We start from the raw sequence: 19923 nt of genomic DNA, 5'->3' as shown, positions 1-19923 counted from the left end.
GGGAAACAAGGAGGGCAGCTGGATTTTCCAACTTCACAGCAGAACAGCAGGGACTAAGACAAGAGGCGCTGGGACAAGACTTGAAGAGGAGGAGGACCATCATTATTAGCAATAAAGCACCATTGATGTACATAGCACTTCACAGAGAGAAAGCAGAGAAGGGGTGCCATTTGTTTATTTCAGCTCATATGACCAATGGTCTCAAGCACATCCACAACATACGTATAAAATACCAAAGCAAGAATTTAAAACCTAATCCTAGCAGCAATTATTTATGCTTCAGTGCTATTATAATAGCTAAGTATTTTGCTACTGAAGCAGTAATTATTGGATCGATATCTGACAGCAGAGAAGAAGTCACCCATGGCTCTAGTGGAAGGTGGTATTTGGATAAAAGTGGATATATCCAATATGACCTAAGAGCTCAGCTAACCAATGAGAGCAAAACAAAAAAAGATGTGTCAGCGTCTCAATCTCACCAGATGCAAAGGTACAAAGCCTATCTGAATATGGAATTCATGAAAAATGTCCTGTTAATTCTGCAGACTGTATAGCGTTTAATCTTGCGAGAGTAAAAGCAAATCTATGAGAAGGGGTAGTAAAATGGCTTAGATATACTGGAAGGGTCAGTGAAGGAGGGATCCTCAAAGCTAGTGGAGAACATACACGCCTGGCACGTGCGGCGGTACTGGCCCTATCCCAATTTCCTGCCTTCGATCTGATCTGTCTCCATGCTTCTTGCTGAGATATAGTCTTGATTGTTGATATTGGGAGGCTGAGGAGGTTCAATTTCTCATCTATTTGATTTGACCAAGTATTTCTATAATTATCCTCCTTCAGTCTATATATCAAGCCCCTTGACAATGGACTAGAAAAACAAACCTTCAGTCTTGTCTGAAAGCAGCCAACCAATCTCTAAGTTCAAGGGAACTTTGTGCTAGCTCCCATGGGGAGCCTATGTTCTAAGGAACTTGGAGGGTGTGGTCACATGACAAGTTTACAGCAATTTGTTCTTGCTGTATATTTGATCAGGGATATTTATTTGTGGGTTGGGATAATCACACATCCCTCTGGGAACTGCTTGCATCACATGACGAGGCTCCAGGCACTGTTCCGATAGCCGTGCTGCTCAAGTGGCGGCGTGGCATGAGTTTTTAAATTTTTCTTTGCACATGCGCATATGCACATGGTCAAATCACAGCTCCCACTTCGACGCACTGTACTCCCTTGTTTTTGCAGTGTTTCTCCCCCCCACCCCGAACAGAGAACAAAATGAACCACCGACATACAACTGAGTGCTGGAGTTTATATATGTGCACTTGAATGTTCATGCGTTGAATATGTTCAGTGCAGGATTGTTCATGCGCACAATGGCAAAAGCTAGGGAAAAATTTATTGCAAGAAGGACATTTAGATGATCTAATCACATTCATAGTGAGAGATGGCTGATCAGTTTGGCAAAATTGCGGATTCACAGTGCAAATATTCGAAAAGTACTTGACTTTCCTGGTGTCGGGAAAATCACTAGGAAACTAGGATGATTGCGGGGGTGAGTCTGCTTCGATATGGGAGATAGATGCGACTGTCTGATTAGCCCTTTTAAATGCGATACGGAACAGTGGTGAAACTTGATCAAAATGACCGTGTGACCACAGCCACAGTCTACATTATGACACGGAATCGCTTCTTGCCCTATTGGCTAAGATGTGTAAACATTATCTATACATTATGACACGGAGGGAGACTCCGGACCAGAGCAAAGGTAAAGACTAGGTCAATGATCAGTTGGCTGTAGGGAATGGGAGAGGCAACTTCCACCCAAGAAATCCTACCCCTTGGACCCTGAGATGCTGGAATTCACCAGGTACAGACACTCTGCACGTGATCAAATGCCCTCTGTTCTTTACTGGGGCATCGCATTTCATGCTTTTGCTCAAATGAATGCCTGTAGTGGAAGGCCTGCTGATTCCATTCATTCTGTGATTCTGACATGGTTTTCAGAGAATCTGGAAAAGGAATCTAGCCCCAGCAGCAGCCTGGAGCAAACTTGGGAGAGGCAGGAGCCAGGCAGCTCACTGGAGTCCAGTGCTGCCTCCGCCCATGCTCTCTGCGTGCCTTATCTGGACCTTGTTTGTTTGTTTAACCCAGACTGCTTTCCAAAGCCTTATCTCTGCTCCAAGTTTTACTGGGCTGTAAAAGTGATTGAGCTGGAGAGATTCCCCCATCCTGTACCAACTGCATGGTGGATTTGCAACAGAACTGTAACAGCCTTGGATACTTGTTCCACAAGCAGAGCCAAACCCTACCAGGCCCAACCAGGAATGCTGGCTAAGTTTGCCAACCTCCAAGTGGGATCCGGCAATTTCCCAGAATTACTACTGAATTCTGCTTTGGAGGATGCACTTCTATGCTATTGTATCTGGCTGAGGCCTCTCCTCTCCCCAGGCCCTGCCCCCTCAGACTCCACCCCAAAATCTCCAGGAATTTCCTAGCCTGGAGCTGGCAACCCTAATACTGGTAGGTGGGTCAGTGTGGTTAGAATGTTGGGCTAAGCCTAAGGACAGCCTGGTTCAGACCCCCCACTCACCATAGAAAAACTCACTGGGTAATGTCTCAGTGGAACTTAACTTACAGGGTTGTTGTGAATAGAGACATGAGAGAAGGGACAAATAAAAATGTAATAGATAAGTGGGTGTTGGATTCCTTCCTGGCTGCAGAAATGGGGACTGGGCTACTCATTGACTCAGATGCACGGGGGCTTTTAAAGTGGAGCTATGGAGAAGCAAAAAGTCTGTGATGCCCCCCAGCTAACCCCCTCCCCCAGCAACTTTTGTTGTTGTTGTTCAGTCGCACAGTCAAGTCCGACTCTTCGCGACCCCATGGACCAGATCATGCCAGGCCTTCCTGTCTTCCGCTGTCCTCTGAAGTTTGCTGAATTTCATGTTCGTTGCATCTATGACACGGACTAACAATCTCATCCTTAGCCGCCCCCGTCTTCTTTGACCTTCAATCTTTCCCAGCATCAGGGTCTTCTCCAGTGAGTGCTCCCGTCTCATTTGGTGGCCAAAGTATTTGAGCTTCAGTTTCATTATCTGGCCTTCTAGGGAACAGTCAGGGTTGATTTCTTTTAGGATTGACTGATTTGATCTTCTTGCAGTCCAAGGGCCTCTCAAGAGTCTTCTCCAGCACCATAGTTCAAAAGAATCTATTCTTCGGCACTCGGCCTTCCTTATAGTCCAACTCTCGCAGCCATACATGACTACTGGGAATACCATTGCTTTGACCATGCGGACTTTTGTTGGCAGGGTGATGTCTCTACTTTTTATCATGCTGTTTAGGTTCACCATCGCTTTCCACCCAAGGAGCAGGCGTCTTTTAATTTCATGGCTGCTGTCACAGTCTGCAGTGATCTGGGATAGCTGCCCTGAGCCCGCTTGCGGGGAGGGCGGGGTATAAGTTTGACAAATAAATAAATCCCAGGAATGTGAAGTCTGTCACTATTTCCATGACTTCCCCTCTGTTTGCCAAGGAGTGATGGGGCCGGATGCCATGATCTTAGTTTTTTTTATGTTGAGCTTCAAGCCCACTTTTGCGCTCTCCTCTTTTATCCTGAGCAAGAGGCTCTTTAGGTCCTCTTCACTTTCTGCCATTAGAGTGGTATCGTCTGCATATCTGAGGTTGTTGATCTTTTCCCCAGCAATCTTAATTCAACTTCCCCAGCAACTTACCCAAGTTCATAGTTGTGAACATGCAGCACAGAACACGAGTCTTGGCACCATCTGAGTCACAACTTCTCTTTTGTGCCGACACAGGGGATATAGATCGGTGCCTGGGAGATCTGGGTTCTTGCTGCACTGAGTGGCTTCGGGGGGGCCTGTCTCTTTCTCACAGTCTCAGTCCTCCATCTATAAAATGGGAATACTAGCAACCAGTTTCACAGAGCTGTGAGAATGGGCAATATAATGACTGAGCAATACTTTCCAAAATAAGAAATGCTACTAAAGTAATCAATTTCGACTAGCTGTGTGGGTTCATCACTACACAAGTCTGCAAGCACAATAACATAGTAGCTTTGTTAGGACAGCCACTGTAGCAAGCAATCCTTCAAGTTACTCAGAATTCTTCTTAGACTGGGTTTTTCAGTTTAAAATAAAATTTGTGGGCAACAAGCTTAAGGATGACTTCTGTGTTACTCGAAAATTTGCACACTGCATCATAAACATCAGTGTGTCCTAACAGAAGTATATGCTGAAGTGTTTTCAAAATTCAGTTTCTCTCTTCACCTTGCTTTGAACACGGCTTGAGTGTTATGGTTGCACTCACAATGTGGAATAATTCATGGTGGGTACTTTCCAGAGGGAACAGTTGTTACTTTTCTGTTTTTTTTTAACTACATCTCTATCTTCAGGGATATTCTCTTCTCCATTTTGCTACAAGAAGACCATCAATCTAAATGCAGCTTTTTATAGGAAAGAGTAAAAACATTTTTAAACCATAATTTGACTGCTCATATATTGCAAATAATGTATGTTTATTCTTTCTGGAGATTCTTTTCATTTGTAGAGAACTTTACAAGCGGTACACTTTTGCAGCCCACAGCTTGGTACATAAAACTGGAATGATCCCTGTGTCTTTTCCCCTTTGTACTTCTCTTCTGAGGCAAGTAGGCACCTCCTCTGCTCTCATCCACCTTTCAGTCCTTCTCTAAAAAGAGGGAAATAATTTCTCTGAAGGGGATTGTCATGCCTTTTCTCTCCTTCCCCACAGTGAATCTATGCTGCTCTTTCCCATGCCAGCACAAAGGCATATGTGTCCAAGTGGGCATGGAAGACTACGAATGCGACTGCACCAGGACTGGCTATTTTGGCAAGAACTGCACTTTGCGTGAGTATCTCCCCTGCCCATTTCACAATCCTGGGGGTGGGAGGCAGTGAGAGACAGAGAGAGCAAGGAGGGGGTATATGCTGAAGCTGAAATACGTAGGACTTACCCAGGCAACAGCTCCTTACCTGCCCCAGTAGATAGTGTGCCACCTAGAAACCTTCATGTCTCAGTGATCCTTGAGTGTCTATCAGTCAGTATCAAATTTAGCGATTGGCCTAGATTCAGTAGTGAACTGCAGCAGAGTGCTATCTTCATGACTAGTTTGCCACAGAAGTCTTACTTCTTTCTGGAGAGCCGGAAGAATGTAATGGCTCATATGGTGATCTGGGAAGCTCCTGGTTCAAGTACCACCTTCACCGTGAACACATGAGGTAGCTTTAGGTAAGCCACTATTCTCTGATGCTTAGCCTCCCCTAGGGCTGCCAAGTGGGGGCGGGTGGCGGGTAAACCCCCGCTTTGGAGGCCCGATTTCTGCCGCTGTGGAATCGGGCCCCGGGGGGAACCCCACTCCCGGCGTGCGCGTCACCAGGAAGTGACGTCATGACGCCGGGCACGCTGGAGGTGGGGCCATGACCATCCAAGGGGAAACTATGGTTTCCCCTTGGATGGTCGTGGCCCCGCCCCCAGCGTGCCCGGTGTCATAACGTCACTTCCTAGTGATGTGCATGCGGTGCGTGCGCGCTCCAGGATCCACCCGGGAGTCCCCCCACTCCAGAGGTGAGTACTACTTGGCAACCCTAGCCTCCCCCCCAAAAAAACTACAATATGGGGTATTAATATTGGCTTACCTTAGAGGGCTATTATAAGAATGTCTGAAATAATGTATGTACCACACCTCCCAAATGCTTGATGAAATGCAAACCATTCTTCTTCTTAAAGGACATACTTACATTACGAATTTCAGCCATTTGTTTTAGTTACCATAGCTTTCCTTAGAAGAACGCCAGAAATTATTTATTGGGAAAACTTTACTAGAGATCCTATGAAGCCCTCAGACGGCTACTCCACCACCAGGGTATTCCATCTTCCTCCAGCTTCACAAATGAAGATCAGGCACAGGGTTGCTAGGTGAGGCCAACAGGTGGGCGGGGGACTTACCAGGAGGCTCCAGGAGAGGACAGGGAGGCTCGGGGAGAGGGAACTCCAAAGCGAGTTCTGGGTGAGCTGCCTGCCATCACATTTAAAGGGACCACATTCCTTTTAAACGCTTTCCCTCCATAGGAAATATTGGAGGATGGGGCACCTTCTTTTAGGGCTCATAGAATTGGACCCCCTGGTTCAGTCTTTCTAAAACCTGTGAGTTGGGGGTTTTTTTAGGAGAGACACCAGCAGCTATGCTGAAAATTTGGTGCCTCTAACTCAAAAATACCCCCCCGAGCCCCAGATACCCATGAATCGATTCTCCATTATACCTTATGTGAACAGGTATAATGGAATGCCCAGCAGTTATTCCCCCCCCCCCCGGCTTTCTGATAGCTCTGAGGTGGGGGGAGGAGCTCCAAACTGGGGAATGCCCTGCCCCCAACTGGGGATTGGCAACCTGAATCAGACCCCAGGTGGATAGCAGAGCTTCTGGTTTAAGGGTATACATGACTTTTACCTAGGGTTGCCACCTCCAGGTTATGAAATACCTGGAGATTTTGGGGGTGGAGCTGAGGAGGCATAATGCCATAGAATCCAACTTCCAAAGCAGCCATTTTCTCCAGGTCAACTGATTTCTGTCATCTGGAGATTAGTTGTAATAGTGGGATATCTCCAGCCACCCCCTGGAGGTTGGCAACCCTACTTTTAACAGCAGCACCCAGGCTTATAGCCACATTACAGTCAGGAGGCCCACCACATGCCAATCATCTCACCCACCTGGCCTCAGTCAAGGCTCCGGGTTGGTCCCAGGCATGGGCCCTGCCCGAGGTCCTTTAGTCAGTGCCTCTAATGGCTGCACTCATACTGCACTGTTAGGCCCTGAGGCAGCTATGTCTCCAACATATTTGGGTAGTGCAGGCTGCCACCCTCCAAGCCAAGAACGCGGCTTCCCTTATCCCCGGGAAAGTGTCTAGTCTCTTCAGCCTTGCTCCCTTCCCTGCTCACAGGCTTCCTGCCCTTGTCAACCCACTGCCCTCTATCTCCTCACTTTTTCCTGTTTGGTCCCTTTATCGACATCCTCCCTGCCACACCCACTTCCTGGTTCTCTCGGCCTACTCTTGAACAGGGTTTCACTCTGAGACCTCCACAGGAAGTCATCAGGAGACTGGCACTGGCTTTCATTCCCCCCTCTCTGCCCTTTAGCTACCCTTAGGGCCCCCACCCCTGCCTTGCTGGCCTAGGGTTGCCGCTCCAAGTGGTGGATGAAGATCTCCCAGAATGACAACTGGTCTCCAGGTGAGAGAGATCAGTTCCCCTGGAGACAATGGCAGCTTTGGAAGGTGGGCTCTATGGCATTGTACTCCACTGCTGATGTCCCTCCTCAGACCCAGCCCTCCCCAGGCTCCACCCCCAAAATCTCCAGGAATTTCCTATCCCGGAGCTGGCATCCCTAGCAGCCGCCATTGGCACTGTTCCTGGGTTCCCATGCATTATACTCCAGCTGGGAGTAGCCTGGAATGTGACTTGGGTTGCCAGGTCCCCCGTGGGGGGGATTTTTCTGCCGAAAGGGCCCCCAACCCGCCGGTCCGGATCCGGCTGGCGGGGGGAACCCCACCCCCAAAGTGGCCAGATCTGGCCAACGTGCCCGGCATGATGACGTCGCCCGGAAGTGACGTCATCATGCCAGGCGACGCTCTAGCAACCAGCCTGAAAACGTTATGGTACCAAGAACTCCTGACCAGGTCCAGGACTCTCCTCGGTATTTAAGATGGTAGGACTTGGCAACCCTAGATGTGACAAGCCTTTAGGCCCTTCAGAGACCTATCTATTTTCCTTGGAAGGAGTTCATGGCAGTTAAATAAGATTTAAAATTGGTTTACATATGCAGCATGCAAGTGTCTTTCCCTGGTGCTTAAACCAATGGTGTGAAAAATGGCTGCATTCTCTTAGCTTGCCTTTCTTTTCTCATGGAACAAAAGGCACCTCACCATAGGTTTCCAGCAGAGCTCCCATTATTGGAACTGACCTGACCCAGTTCTGCTTTTGTTTCAGTAAGGTATAGGGGAGCCAACTAGAGTTGCCAAACTCCAGGTGGTAGCTGGAGATCCCCTGGGATTACAACTGATCTCTAGGCAACAGAGATCAGTTCACCTGGAGAAAGCAGCAGCTTTGGAAGGTGGATTCTGTGGCATTATACCCTGCTTAAGTTCCTCCCCTTCCCAAATCCCACCCTCCTCAGATGCAGCTCCCAAAATCTCCAGGTGTTTCCTAGTCCAGAGCTGGCAACCATAGTGCCAAACAATGTTCCCTCTAAGCTGTGGAGTCTTGTGTGCAAAAATTCTACTTTGTGAGCAACTGGCATTAAAGCTGTGAGCCAGCGATTTGGCTACTGCATAAATTAATTTGATCTGGAGCCGTCCTTCCTGAGCTAAGACAAAAATCTGTGAGCTGGAGGCTAAAAAACTGTGAGCTAGCTCACACTAACTCAGTTTAGAGGGAACACTGGTCCCAACTCCAGATTGGGAAATTTCTGGAGATTTGGTGGTGTGTGGGGAGGGTGGGATTTGGGAAGTGGCGGTGGCAGGAGCTCAGTAAGGATGTGATGCAGAGTTAACCCTACGATACCTGCCATTCCTTCCACAGTAGCTGATCTCTGTAATCTGGAGAGGAACTGAGTTTTTCTCTATTTTGTGTACTTCACACCGTGGTCCCTTTTTTGTTTGGTACTATTTAGAGGGTTGTGTATCTGGCACAGCAGTCTTTGAACATGAATGCTGTAGACATCTGTTCAGGACATATCACGGACTGGATTGGCTTCCTCCACAGCGGAGTTCTGGACGAGGTTGCGCAGTGCCCTGAAACCAAGCCCCAGTTTCTATCACTTCATCCTGACCCACTTCCGGTGGTTCTGGGACATCATCAACAACACATTCATCCGGGACACACTGATGCGGTTGGTGCTGACAAGTGAGTGGAGAGTGGCAAATTGGGGTAGGGGAGCAGGTGCTGAAAATGTTCATCCCTAAGGAGAGAATTTGGACTGACAAGGGATTGTGGTAAAACAGTGGCACTTCCAGGCATCCAGAGGCCTCTGCAGGTGTTGCTCCAGATGTTTATGTGCCTGAAATGGAAAACCCAAATGCCCTTCCTCATCCATGAATGCGGCACAAACCACTGGGAAGTTTTCTTGCACAAGCTTTGTTAAAATGTACTGTGCAAGAGAACTTCCTAGCTTGTTGTGCCCCATGGGACAGATCTGACCATCTCATGCTTTGCTACCGTTAATAACATCCACAGTTCACCATCTACCATCATCTAGCCTCATAGCAGTACCACCGGTGAATTCTGGTATCAGTCTTCCTGGTAAGTGACAAGAGCAGGACTGCTGGGTCCATCTGGCTCAGTATCCTTAGCAGCTGCTTTCTACTGAGACAGTTGAAGAAGAAGAGATTGGATTTATACCCTGCCCTTCACTCGGAGTCTTAGAGCGGCTTACAAACTGCTTTCCCTTCCCCTCCCCACAACAGACACCCTATGAGGTGGGTGGGGCTGAGAGAGCTCTTTCAAGAACTGTCCTTGAGAGAACAGCTTTGACAGAACTATGGCTTGCCCAAGGTCATCCAGCAGCTGCAAGTGGAGGAATGGGGAATCAAACCCGGTTCTCCCAGATTAGAGCCCGTGCACTTAACCACTACACCAAACTGGATCTCCATGCACTTAACCACTACACCAAATTGGCCTATCAAGGCTAGTGTGGTCTTCTGTGACTGGCAGCAGCTCTCCAGAAGTTCACATCACCTATTTTCACATCCCTTCCTATCTGATCCTTCTAAATGGAAAGGCCAAGGACTGAACCTGGGGTCTTTTGTATTCAGTGCAGATGCTTTACCACTGAGCTACAGCCTCATCCTGTCTCCCTGGCTCTTGCTCCTCAGAGGATGCACTGCCTCTGAGCATGAATGTTCAGTGTAGCCATTATTTCTAATGGCCACTGATGAATTCCTCCATGAATTTGTCTATTCCCGTTAAAGACATAATTATGTCTAGTTGTAGTGAGTTCCATTGGGTATCTGCAGGTTCTAATATTTTGGGAGCCAGAAAGAAGTTCTCTTTCCATTTACTCCATTTCCTTTTCTTTCTCTGTTGCCTCGCAGTCCGTGCCAATCTCATTCCCAGCCCGCCCACCTACAATTCTGCCTATGGGTACATCAGTTGGGAGGCCTATGCCAACGTCAGTTACTTCACTCGTGTCCTCCCACCAGTGCCCAACGACTGCCCCACTCCTATGGGAACCAAAGGTATGTTCCAACTGCTTCTTGGAAGGCCTCATTGGCTTACCTTTCTTCAAAGTCTGTACTGCCAGTAGAATCAAGAAATTACTTCTGAAAATAAAAAAGTCTAGCAGAACAAAATTTTAGTATCACCTTGAAGGCCATCAAAATTTTCCAGGGGTATAAGGTTCCATGAGTCAAAGTTCACTTAATCGGATACAGGTAGGAATGGAGATCTCTCAACCCTTAGTCATGCCTATTTGTATCTGACAAAGTGACCTTTGACTCACAAAAGCTTATACTCCAGGAAAAAATTGGGCCTTTAAGGTGCTACTGGGCTCAAATTTTGTTTGACTGCTACGGACCAACATAGCTACCCACCTGAGGCTAAAGTCCAGCAGTAATTCAAACCTGCCTCTAGCACTAATCAGAACACATGGGGTCCTTGTAAAGCAGAAATAAAGCACGGGAATCCTCATATTAACCAAGATGTGTACTAGGTAAACAGTCAAGAACAGGAGCCAAATTGATAGGAATACCTCGTGGTTGGACAGCATGTAAGCCAAACTTGGTCAAAGATCATCAGGTGCAAAACTGTTCTAGGTGCACTTTTGGTGATATGGAAGGAAGTTTGTGAGATATGCTGTGGATTATCAACAAAAGCAGCTACCCATTAGTAGAAGGAAAAGGCTCTGTCTCTATTATAGTAAAACACCCAGTTTGAAAACGGCTGCATAAACTAAACCAGGCAAACCAACCCATTGATTGAAACACAACTTCACAATTCATCTGCTCACTTATAACCAAATTGCAACCCAGATTTTAAGATGCAAGTCTGAAGGTCAGTGCTAATTCAAAACAGCACTAAATTGTTGCAGACCTGAGAAGTCTGTGTAGGCTACGCATGTTCTTTCAGAGTCCAGAGAAGCAAAGAACATCAGAACAGCCCTGCAAGATCAAACCAAACACCCATCTAGTTCAGCATCCTCTTTTCCAAAGCAGACAGTTGCCCCAAAGGGATGCCACCAGATGGGGAAAGAAGGCAGCAGGCCCCAACTGTTACTCTTCCTTTCCAGCAATGGGTATTTAGTGCCATATTGCCTCTTGAGCATTAAAGCTCCATGTAGCCAGCAGGGCCAATTGCTAGGAATAGTGAATCCATTGTGTCCCCTTTTAAACATAGAGGTGTTGCCACATCTTGTGGCAGTGAATCCCATACGTCAGTTTATGGAATTAAGATAAGCTCTGGTAGCCAGGAAATGCAATGGAGGGTCAGCTTCAGATTCAGCTTCTTACCTTTCCATTGCAGGGCCAGTGCGGCTCCCTGATGCAGAGCTGGTGGCAGAGCGGTTTTTCCTGCGCAGGACATTCCAGCCTGATCCCCTGGGGACAAACTTGATGTTTGCTTTCTTTGCCCAGCACTTCACACACCAGTTCTTCAAGACGTCGGGCAAGATGGGTCATGGTTTCACCCGGGCTCTGGGGCATGGGGTGAGAGCACCTTGCATAGGATAGTCCTTGGACTGTTTGGTTGGGGGGGGGGGGATATGAAAGTGACGTAGTGAAATCATTGTGTGTAGACTCTTTCGCTACAGAAATAAATGCATGGGTTTGTCTCAGTGGCGGCTCCAGGCCCCTGAAACACACTAAGGACGAGTATCTTATCCCAGCCTTGGTAAAGGGTGTGAAAAGATATGAAGGAGGAGAGACGATAACAAGGGTGATTTTAGAGCCAACCAGAATGCCCACTTCCAAGTCTACCTCCTATTCAAGGAACTCAAATGGAGCCCTGAAGGCTAGATGCTTAAAAGAATGAATAATCTTGGGGCACAATTTGAGCCTAGATTTGTCTCCAGAATGTTTTGTCAATGTCTGGCTTCTGCAAAGCAGAGAGAAATCCAGTGACTTCGAACAGAATGCAACAACAAATGCCGAAAAAAATTAGTTTTAACAGTTGCCATGTTTCTAAGGATTTGACAAACAGTGTTAGAAGCCAGTTATGAATGCTGGAAAATGGCTCTGTGTGCATTTTGAAATATATAAAATAAAGTTTCTCCCGTCACTGAGGCTGAAAATCAGCAACAGCCTCTTAGAACAGGGAAAGCTGCTTCTAGGTGTGGGGGGGGGCAGTTAGGAGCAAAGAAGTGAATGGAGCAGTTAATCCCACTTTGCTTTGCTCTGAAAGCACTCTAGACACCTCCCCTTGCCTCCCAGCAGATTTCCCTCAGGCTGCCACCTACTGGCTGTTCCCACACTTACAGTGGTTCACGCCTGGCATCAACCAGAGCCTGTTCCTTTTCTGTTGTAGCTTCCACTTTGTGGAACAGGCTCCTTGTGGAGGTCAGGGGAACACCATCTTTAGAAACGTCCAGGAGGCACTGCATTTTATTGCTCTTTAAATAGCAATGTTTTCATTGTGATTCATAATAAGCCTCCTTGCACCATATGAAAATACGGGATATACATATGTAGCTTTGACTTCAGTAAAATAAGAAGTACCTGAGCAAAACAATATATACCTCAAGCACCTGGGACGAGACAAGGAGGAGTTTGTTTGTTTTTTGCTGGGTTAACACTGGGCCATTTCCACAGGTGGATCTTGGGCACATATATGGGGACAATTTGGAGCGCCAGCACAAACTCAGACTCTTCCAGGATGGGAAGCTGAAGTACCAGGTAGGAAGGCAGCTAAATGCCCCCCCTGCCTTGGAGACGAGGGGAAGGGCCTTCCCAGCTTGTTAACATCCAGTGCGGGCGGTGGTTCAGAGGCACCCTGAGCTTCTTGCTCTTTGAGGTGGGCTGCAGTTGCAAACTCATTGCCCTTGCTCTCCTCCTCCCAGATGATTAACGGGGAGATGTATCCACCTACGGTGCTGGAAGCTCCAGTGCACATGATCTATCCAAAGCACATCCCCCTGGAGCAGCGCCTTGCTGTGGGCCAAGAGGTCTTTGGCCTCCTACCAGGCCTCATGATGTACGCCACCATCTGGCTGCGGGAGCACAACCGCGTCTGTGACATACTGAAGAAGGAACACCCAACCTGGGATGATGAGCAGCTGTTCCAGACCACAAGGCTCATCCTCATTGGTGGGTGCATGCATCTCTGTGCAGAGGGGAGATGGTGGTATGATTCTTGCAAGGGCCATTCTTCTTGTCTGTGGTTCATCCCTGAGTATATGAGTCTGTTTTTGTCTCAGCAGCGTGAAAGAGAAATTAGAGAATCCCTTTGCATTGAGTCAGGAAGGATGCTGCCTCTTTAATGAATGCCATAGCCACATCTTTCTGGTCAGGAAGAGCAATTTAGTTAAACATTGCTCTTCCAGAGCCAGGTGCCTTGCTTTTTCCCAGATTCTTCTAGCAGAAATATAACCCTAGAGCAGTGGTGGCGAACCTATGGCACGCGTGCCAGAGACGGCACTCAGAGCCCTCTCAGTGGGCACACATGCCATCGCCCCAGCCAGGCCCAGACCGTCATTAAAGTATGGAATTCTCTGCCAAATAATTTTAAGTAAATTTGAATGCATTTGGGATTGCTTTCCTTAATTTGTTTGGATCATCTTATGTTAATGCATGAGTTGTTTTTTCTAAACTAAAACCTCAGTATTCAGGTTAAATTGCCGTGTTGGCACTTTGCAATAAATAAGTGGGTTATGGGTTGCAGTTTGGGCACTTGGTCTCTAAAAGGTTCACCATCACTGCCCTAGAGCAACAAGGTCTTATCTGGCAGGCTGTTTCTAGAAGTTTGTTTGTTGGGGGAAATTGTTTGTCTCAAATGCTGGAGGAGTTACAGCCAGCCCTTGTGTCACCATGCCGGTACCACAAAAAGAAAAGGAAGAGCATGAGATGTTATCTTTTGCTGGACCTAGAAGCAACGTAAAGATTGTGTAAACTTCAAATTTCCACGCTGTTTAACCTTAGAAAAAAGTCTGGCCTAGCTCAAGAGCTCACTACTGCTGGCTGGTCCTAGAAAGTATACCATCTTACAGGTTCGAAATCTAAATTTTGAAATTCATACTCCCCAACATTTTTGCATTAGAAAAACCTGGCCATTCCTAGGAAAATGGCTTTTTGTTATCTTAGCACACTATTAAGTTTCACTAGGCAAGTACAAAAAGTGCTTGCATAATTGCGAGCAGGCAGATGCACCCACAGCTTTCCTTTCTTCTTCCCAGGTGAGACCATCAAAATAGTAATTGAAGACTATGTCCAACATCTCAGCAACTACTACTTGCGTCTGAAGTTCGACCCAGAGCTCCTTTTCGGGGTGCAGTTCCAGTATCGGAACCGCATTGCTGTGGAATTCAACCAGCTCTACCATTGGCACCCGCTGATGCCAGACAGCTTTGCCATCAAGAACAAGGAGTACAGCTATGGCCAGTTTGTCTACAACACGACCATGCTGACAGATTACGGGGTGGATGCTCTTGTAGATGCTTTCTCCAGACAGCGAGCTGGGCAGGTGGGTACGCTGCAATATCCTTCCCAAAGAGCCAGCGGTACCTCAAGGAGCAGGTTGGGCTGGTTCTAGGTACATTGAGACTGATAGATGAGCTAACTTGGTTGGCTGTATGCCTCGAGAGCAAAGGAGCCTTATAATCCAGGCTCCCAGATCAACCTAGACCAGGGCCCCAACTAACCCAACCCTTGGCCTCTTCTCCCACCAATGATAAACCTGAATCTGACCATTGGTCCATCAAGGTCGGCATTGTCTACTCAGACTGGCAGTGGCTCTCCAGGGTCTCAAGCAGACGTCTTCCACATCACTTGCTACTTGATCCTTTCACCTGGAGATGCCAGTGATTGAACTGGGGACCTTCTGCACACAGAGCAGAGGCTCTGGCACTGAGCCACAGCCCCTCCTTGCTTCTTTGCTGCACACAATCCAACCACTAGTCTGTGTGACTCAGTCTTTTCTACACGGATGAGGAGCAGCTCTCAAAGGTCTGAGGCAGAGGAAGGCCTTCCCTGTCACCTCTTACCTGAGATCCTTTAACCAGAGATGGCAGGGACTGTATTCTGCCAGTGAGTCATAGCCCTTTGTGCATGGTGGCTGCTGATACCTTGCTTCTGGTTTCCATCTTTTCTTTTGATTACATAAAAATGGGTGGCTTCCTGGTAGGTTAGACAGAGAAATGTGGTTGGCTGCTGTCAAAGAATGACTACTGTGTTCAGTAGACCTCCAGTCTGACCCAATGTTAAAATTTCCATCTTCCCCAAACTCCATGCCACTTGGTAATGGATCCTCACCATTCCCCCCTGCTCCTACTTCCCAGGTTGGAGGGGGGAGGAATATCCACAGTCAGCTTCTGCATGTGGCCATTGGGGTCATTGAGGAATCACGCCTGCTGCGCCTCCAGCCCTTCAATGAATACCGGAAGAGGTTTGGCATGAAACCCTACACGTCCTTCCAGGAACTCACAGGTACAACAGGCCAATCAATGGGTCTTGCTCAGAGGGGGCACTTTGGAGGGTCAATTTAGAAGTTACCCCCAGGAAGTTCTTCCCCGAGATAACGTTATGGGCAGAAGCCATCACATTTCAGTGCTCCTTAAACTTTGTGCGCTGTCCAAGTGCCATGCACACTGTTGCATCTTGTGTAATTTCCAGGTGATTCTGGGCATATGGGATAAGCATAATTCAACTGTTGCTGTCCAAGAAGGGGGTGCACTAAACCTTAATACTTAATTTGCCTGAAAGATCTGCGCAAAGCCAAAGAGGTTCTGCTGGCCTTGGTCCCATTCTGTCAACTGCTGGATCGCATTTCCCCTCTCTCACTCCCTTGTCTCCATTCCAGGGGAGGAGGAGATGGCAGCTGAGCTGGAAGAGGTGTACGGAGACATTGATGCCATGGAATTCTACCCTGGCTTGCTGGTGGAGAAGAGGCAGCCCAATGCCATTTTTGGAGAAAGCATGGTGGAAATTGGGGCCCCCTTCTCCTTGAAAGGGCTCTTGGGGAATCCCATCTGCTCTCCTGAGTACTGGAAGCCCAGTACATTTGGTGGTGCCACTGGCTTTGAGATGGTGAACACAGCATCACTCCAGAAACTTGTACAGCGGAATGTGAAGAACTGCTCGTATGTGGCTTTCCGGGTACCAGAAGGTGATATGGAGGAAATGGCAGAGGCAGCAGGCAGCAGCTCTGGAGAGAAGACGCCATCTTCTGAGCTTTAGGACTGGGAGGGAGGATCCTCCTGGGCTTGGTAGATGATCAAAACCCAGCCAGCAAGCTTCCATCACTTTTGGTAGCAAAGGGCACCCATGTATGATGGTTGGCAGGCTGACCAAGAAATAAAAGGGCACAATGCCCCTCCTGTCCCTATCATCATGCTCCCCTGAAGCAGAATAAAAAGACCTCTTACGGGTGGGGAGGCATCCAAGGAGGAGGCTGTGATGTTTTTGAGAAATGAAAGCCCACAAAGGTCTGTTCATCCCCAGTAGAAAAGCCCCTGCTCCCCCCTCGCCTCCTTGAACCCCCCTCTCCTTCATGCACTAGGTTGCTCTCAACCCCTCAGTTGCAGGAGGAATGTGACCATACAACATTGTCCCCCAAATACTTGGAATTCTGTTCTCTGGAGTTGGGTGCCTAGTTAGAATTCCGAGAAACTTGTGCCTGTTTTAAACTTGTCATGTAGAGGATCCCTAGAGTCATAGCTTGTGAGGTCCAAGGAGGAGCAAGAGTCAGTCCTTTTGGAATGCCTCCAGAGCATGTATTCTTGCTGTAAGGAGGGTGGAAAAGGAGGAGATGACTTCTGATAGTGGGAATCAAAGGGATGGAGAGTGTGACTTTCAGAAAAAAGAAAGATCTGTACTTTCTTTGGTCAGTTGTGTGGATTAGAGATATGCTTCTTTCTTCAGACTATGGGAGCATAACTGGCTCCATCACCTGGCAAACCCAGGCAGATGGGACGGGCTCCTCAAGTGTCAGGCCTTCTCCTGTTGCTTCATGGGACCTTCAACCAACTACACCTGCCCAGTCTAGCAGCCCTATTGCTCTACACTTGATGGATCTCCCCCAGCCCACTAGATGGCAGTGTTAGAAGCAGAACCTCTTTTGCTCTACTTGGATCGGGTGGGCATCCTGGGACTGCCTTCTCACGCACCATTTTGTACAGATGTCTCTTCTGTATTTCTTGTTCCTGTGGCCTGCCAGTATCTTTTTTGGGAGAATCTTGATCCATAAAGGCCATGGAAGTTTTCCAAGGTGTGTGCATGAGAGGGAGCCACTGGAAAGGGCTGGAGTTGGCCTCTATCTGCAGCTGTAGCAATTGCCAGTAGCTGCAAGCTGGACACCCAGTGAACACTCTCACAAATGCTCCTTGGTTCACCAAGCTCTGCATTTGGCAATTTTTCTTCTAATTTTCATTGTTCTCTTTATTATAATCAAGTATACATTTGTTTTCTTTATTCCATTGGCTTCAATGCAAAACACATTTCCAGCTGTTGCTTCCCCCTGCCCGGCTGCCCCGTACAACTGGGATGAAATTCTCAGGGATTCTGTCCTCACCAGTGGGATCCTTCCTGCCAGATTTCAGGAAAATAGGAGACGTGTTTTATAAGCAATTAAATTCTCACCTGCAGAGCAGACAGATGAAGACTTTGAAGCAACCTGGTGTAGCTGCTCACATCTAAAGCAGAAACATGGTGAGGTGGGTGTCTATTTTTAAACAAAGATGGATTGTGCCAGTGAGAAGAGCTAAATCCTGCACACACACACACACACACATGCTGGTGCTTGAAGCATTTCCCCCCCAGCCTAATCTTCAGCACCTTTCAGTGTTCCGTCCTACTTGGTGGCAAGATCTGTATAACTGTGCTCACTGGAGAACGTCTGTGTCACTGTCCTCATTATCCACCCTCTGATCTTCTTGAACTCTTAGCCAGAGAACCAAGAGTCAGAGTGACAGGTAGATCCAAATGTTTCTAACTATCACCCACTGTCATAAATATTTTAATTCAGGTTAGTTATAATGAATTTGTAGTCAAATTAGTTATACTGAAGAAGAGGGAGTGTTCTGTTAAGGTTTCAATAAGGAATAGGCAACCAAACAATTACTACTTTGCATGGCTCCACCACTCAGGTCCTACTCCCCCCCCCCCCAGTGCATTAAGTTTCGAGAATTAACCTAAACTTTCACCAGTTATGGGCTCTGTCATTGAGCCTGGTCTCAAGAGCAGGTACTTCATGCCAAAAAATGCATTGAGAAGGGAATCCTGGGAAAGGAAGAACCCCAGGAACAGAAGCAGGCACATGTGAAACTGCTTTATATCATCAGAACATAACGTCCATCGTAACTCCTTGGACAGCAAAAGGCCTGTCTTGAGATTCAACCCCTGGAGATGCTAGGAACTGAAACTTGAACCTCTGCCATGCAGAACATGTGCTCCACCAGTGAGCCATGGCTCCTAAGAAGTCCCTTCTGTCAGTCCATTGGCTCAGCTCAGCTGAGTATTGTCTCCATGGATGGACAGAAGCTCTGCAAGATCTCAGGCAGAGAAAGGTCCTTCCCATCTGAGACCTATTAGCTGAAGATATCAGGGACTGAATCGTGGACCTTCTGCATGCAAAGTAGGTACTCTACAACTGGGTTATGGACCCTCCCGGAAGAGGACACAACGTAGTTGGTGAAGCTACAGGAAAGGCAGACTATGGTATAGTGGTGGGGAGCAAGTCTCACTTTGAGGAAGATTGGGTGAATATTTTATGTTCCATGGAATCTTCATTGCCTCATTTGTGGTTAACATGCTGTTCCTCGACACAGAAATGTAGTTAGATCCTCTCCCTGGATCTCCAAACAAAAAGTGACATTATTCGCCACAGGTGATATTGTCCTTCGTCTGTTTTAGTCTGGTCACAAAAAGGTCCAGGATCTTCCAGAGAGAGATGCACAGTAAAGTCACACCTTCAAAATGAGAACAGACGTGGAGAACTATTAGAAGGGCATCCCCAAATTGATACAGAGGGGTACAACTAGGCCTTTTACTTGAGAAGTGAGATTTGTTCTCATCCATGTTCACATCCAAGCTGTGTTACACACTCTATGTGAGGCTGCCTTTGAAGACGGTTTGGAAATTCCAAATGCTACAATATGTGGCCACAATGCATTATAATACAGAGAATGCATCATGCCACTTTTATAAAAACTGCCTGTCAATTAAGACTAAGCATCAGAGGACTGTGCATGAGGCTGGAAAGTAACCAGAGGCTGCACCTTCTCTGTGGTGGCACCTTGACTATGGAGTACCCTCGATTTGCCTCATGTCTGGCCTTTTGTTCCTAAGGTGCCAGATGAAGAACCTCTCTGTTTCCCCCAGCCTTCTGCTAACAGCATTGTCAATTCTGTTTATCTGGGTTTCATTCATGTTTAGACTTACCCTTGTTGGAATGGTTTTAAGCACCCTGTTGAAGGTTTTTTTCACTCTGCTTTTTCATGCTGCTATTTTTGTTCTGCCATATCACTGTTTGTACTGATTTTTATCAATGTAATTAGTTTTATAATGAATGTTTATAAGCCAATTCAGGCATATTTTAGAATGCAACTAAAAATTAAAATAAATAGATAGCTATTTTTATATAGCTGATTGAGACTCTCCTCCCTTTCTATTTTTCAGCCAGCTAGCGTAACAGTGATAGGAAAATCAGAGAAGAAGTAGTTCCACTCTTTGACTCCTGTGTTTTGCCCTAAAT

General features: G+C 47.2%; 1 protein-coding gene across 1 annotated transcript in view; it reads left to right on the top strand.

Moving 5' to 3' along the window:
• Nucleotides 1-16904, top strand: part of PTGS1 (prostaglandin-endoperoxide synthase 1 (prostaglandin G/H synthase and cyclooxygenase)) — a 33756-nt gene extending 16852 nt beyond the window's left edge. Inside the window, exons 3-11 of the mRNA XM_015418449.1 lie at nucleotides 4768-4884; nucleotides 8794-8934; nucleotides 10122-10265; nucleotides 11548-11729; nucleotides 12831-12914; nucleotides 13079-13325; nucleotides 14411-14697; nucleotides 15512-15659; nucleotides 16033-16904. Coding sequence (XP_015273935.1) covers nucleotides 4768-4884; nucleotides 8794-8934; nucleotides 10122-10265; nucleotides 11548-11729; nucleotides 12831-12914; nucleotides 13079-13325; nucleotides 14411-14697; nucleotides 15512-15659; nucleotides 16033-16409 — 1727 coding nt within the window. The 3' untranslated portion in view covers nucleotides 16410-16904. The remainder of the gene's footprint in view (nucleotides 1-4767; nucleotides 4885-8793; nucleotides 8935-10121; nucleotides 10266-11547; nucleotides 11730-12830; nucleotides 12915-13078; nucleotides 13326-14410; nucleotides 14698-15511; nucleotides 15660-16032) is intronic.
• Nucleotides 16905-19923: the final 3019 nt, after the last annotated feature.

The sequence above is a fragment of the Gekko japonicus genome, unplaced genomic scaffold (genome assembly GCF_001447785.1).
Source record: "Gekko japonicus isolate JY-2015 unplaced genomic scaffold, Gekko_japonicus_V1.1 scaffold127, whole genome shotgun sequence".
NCBI lineage: Eukaryota > Metazoa > Chordata > Lepidosauria > Squamata > Gekkonidae > Gekko > Gekko japonicus.
This window is presented reverse-complemented; position numbering and strand designations above follow the sequence as displayed.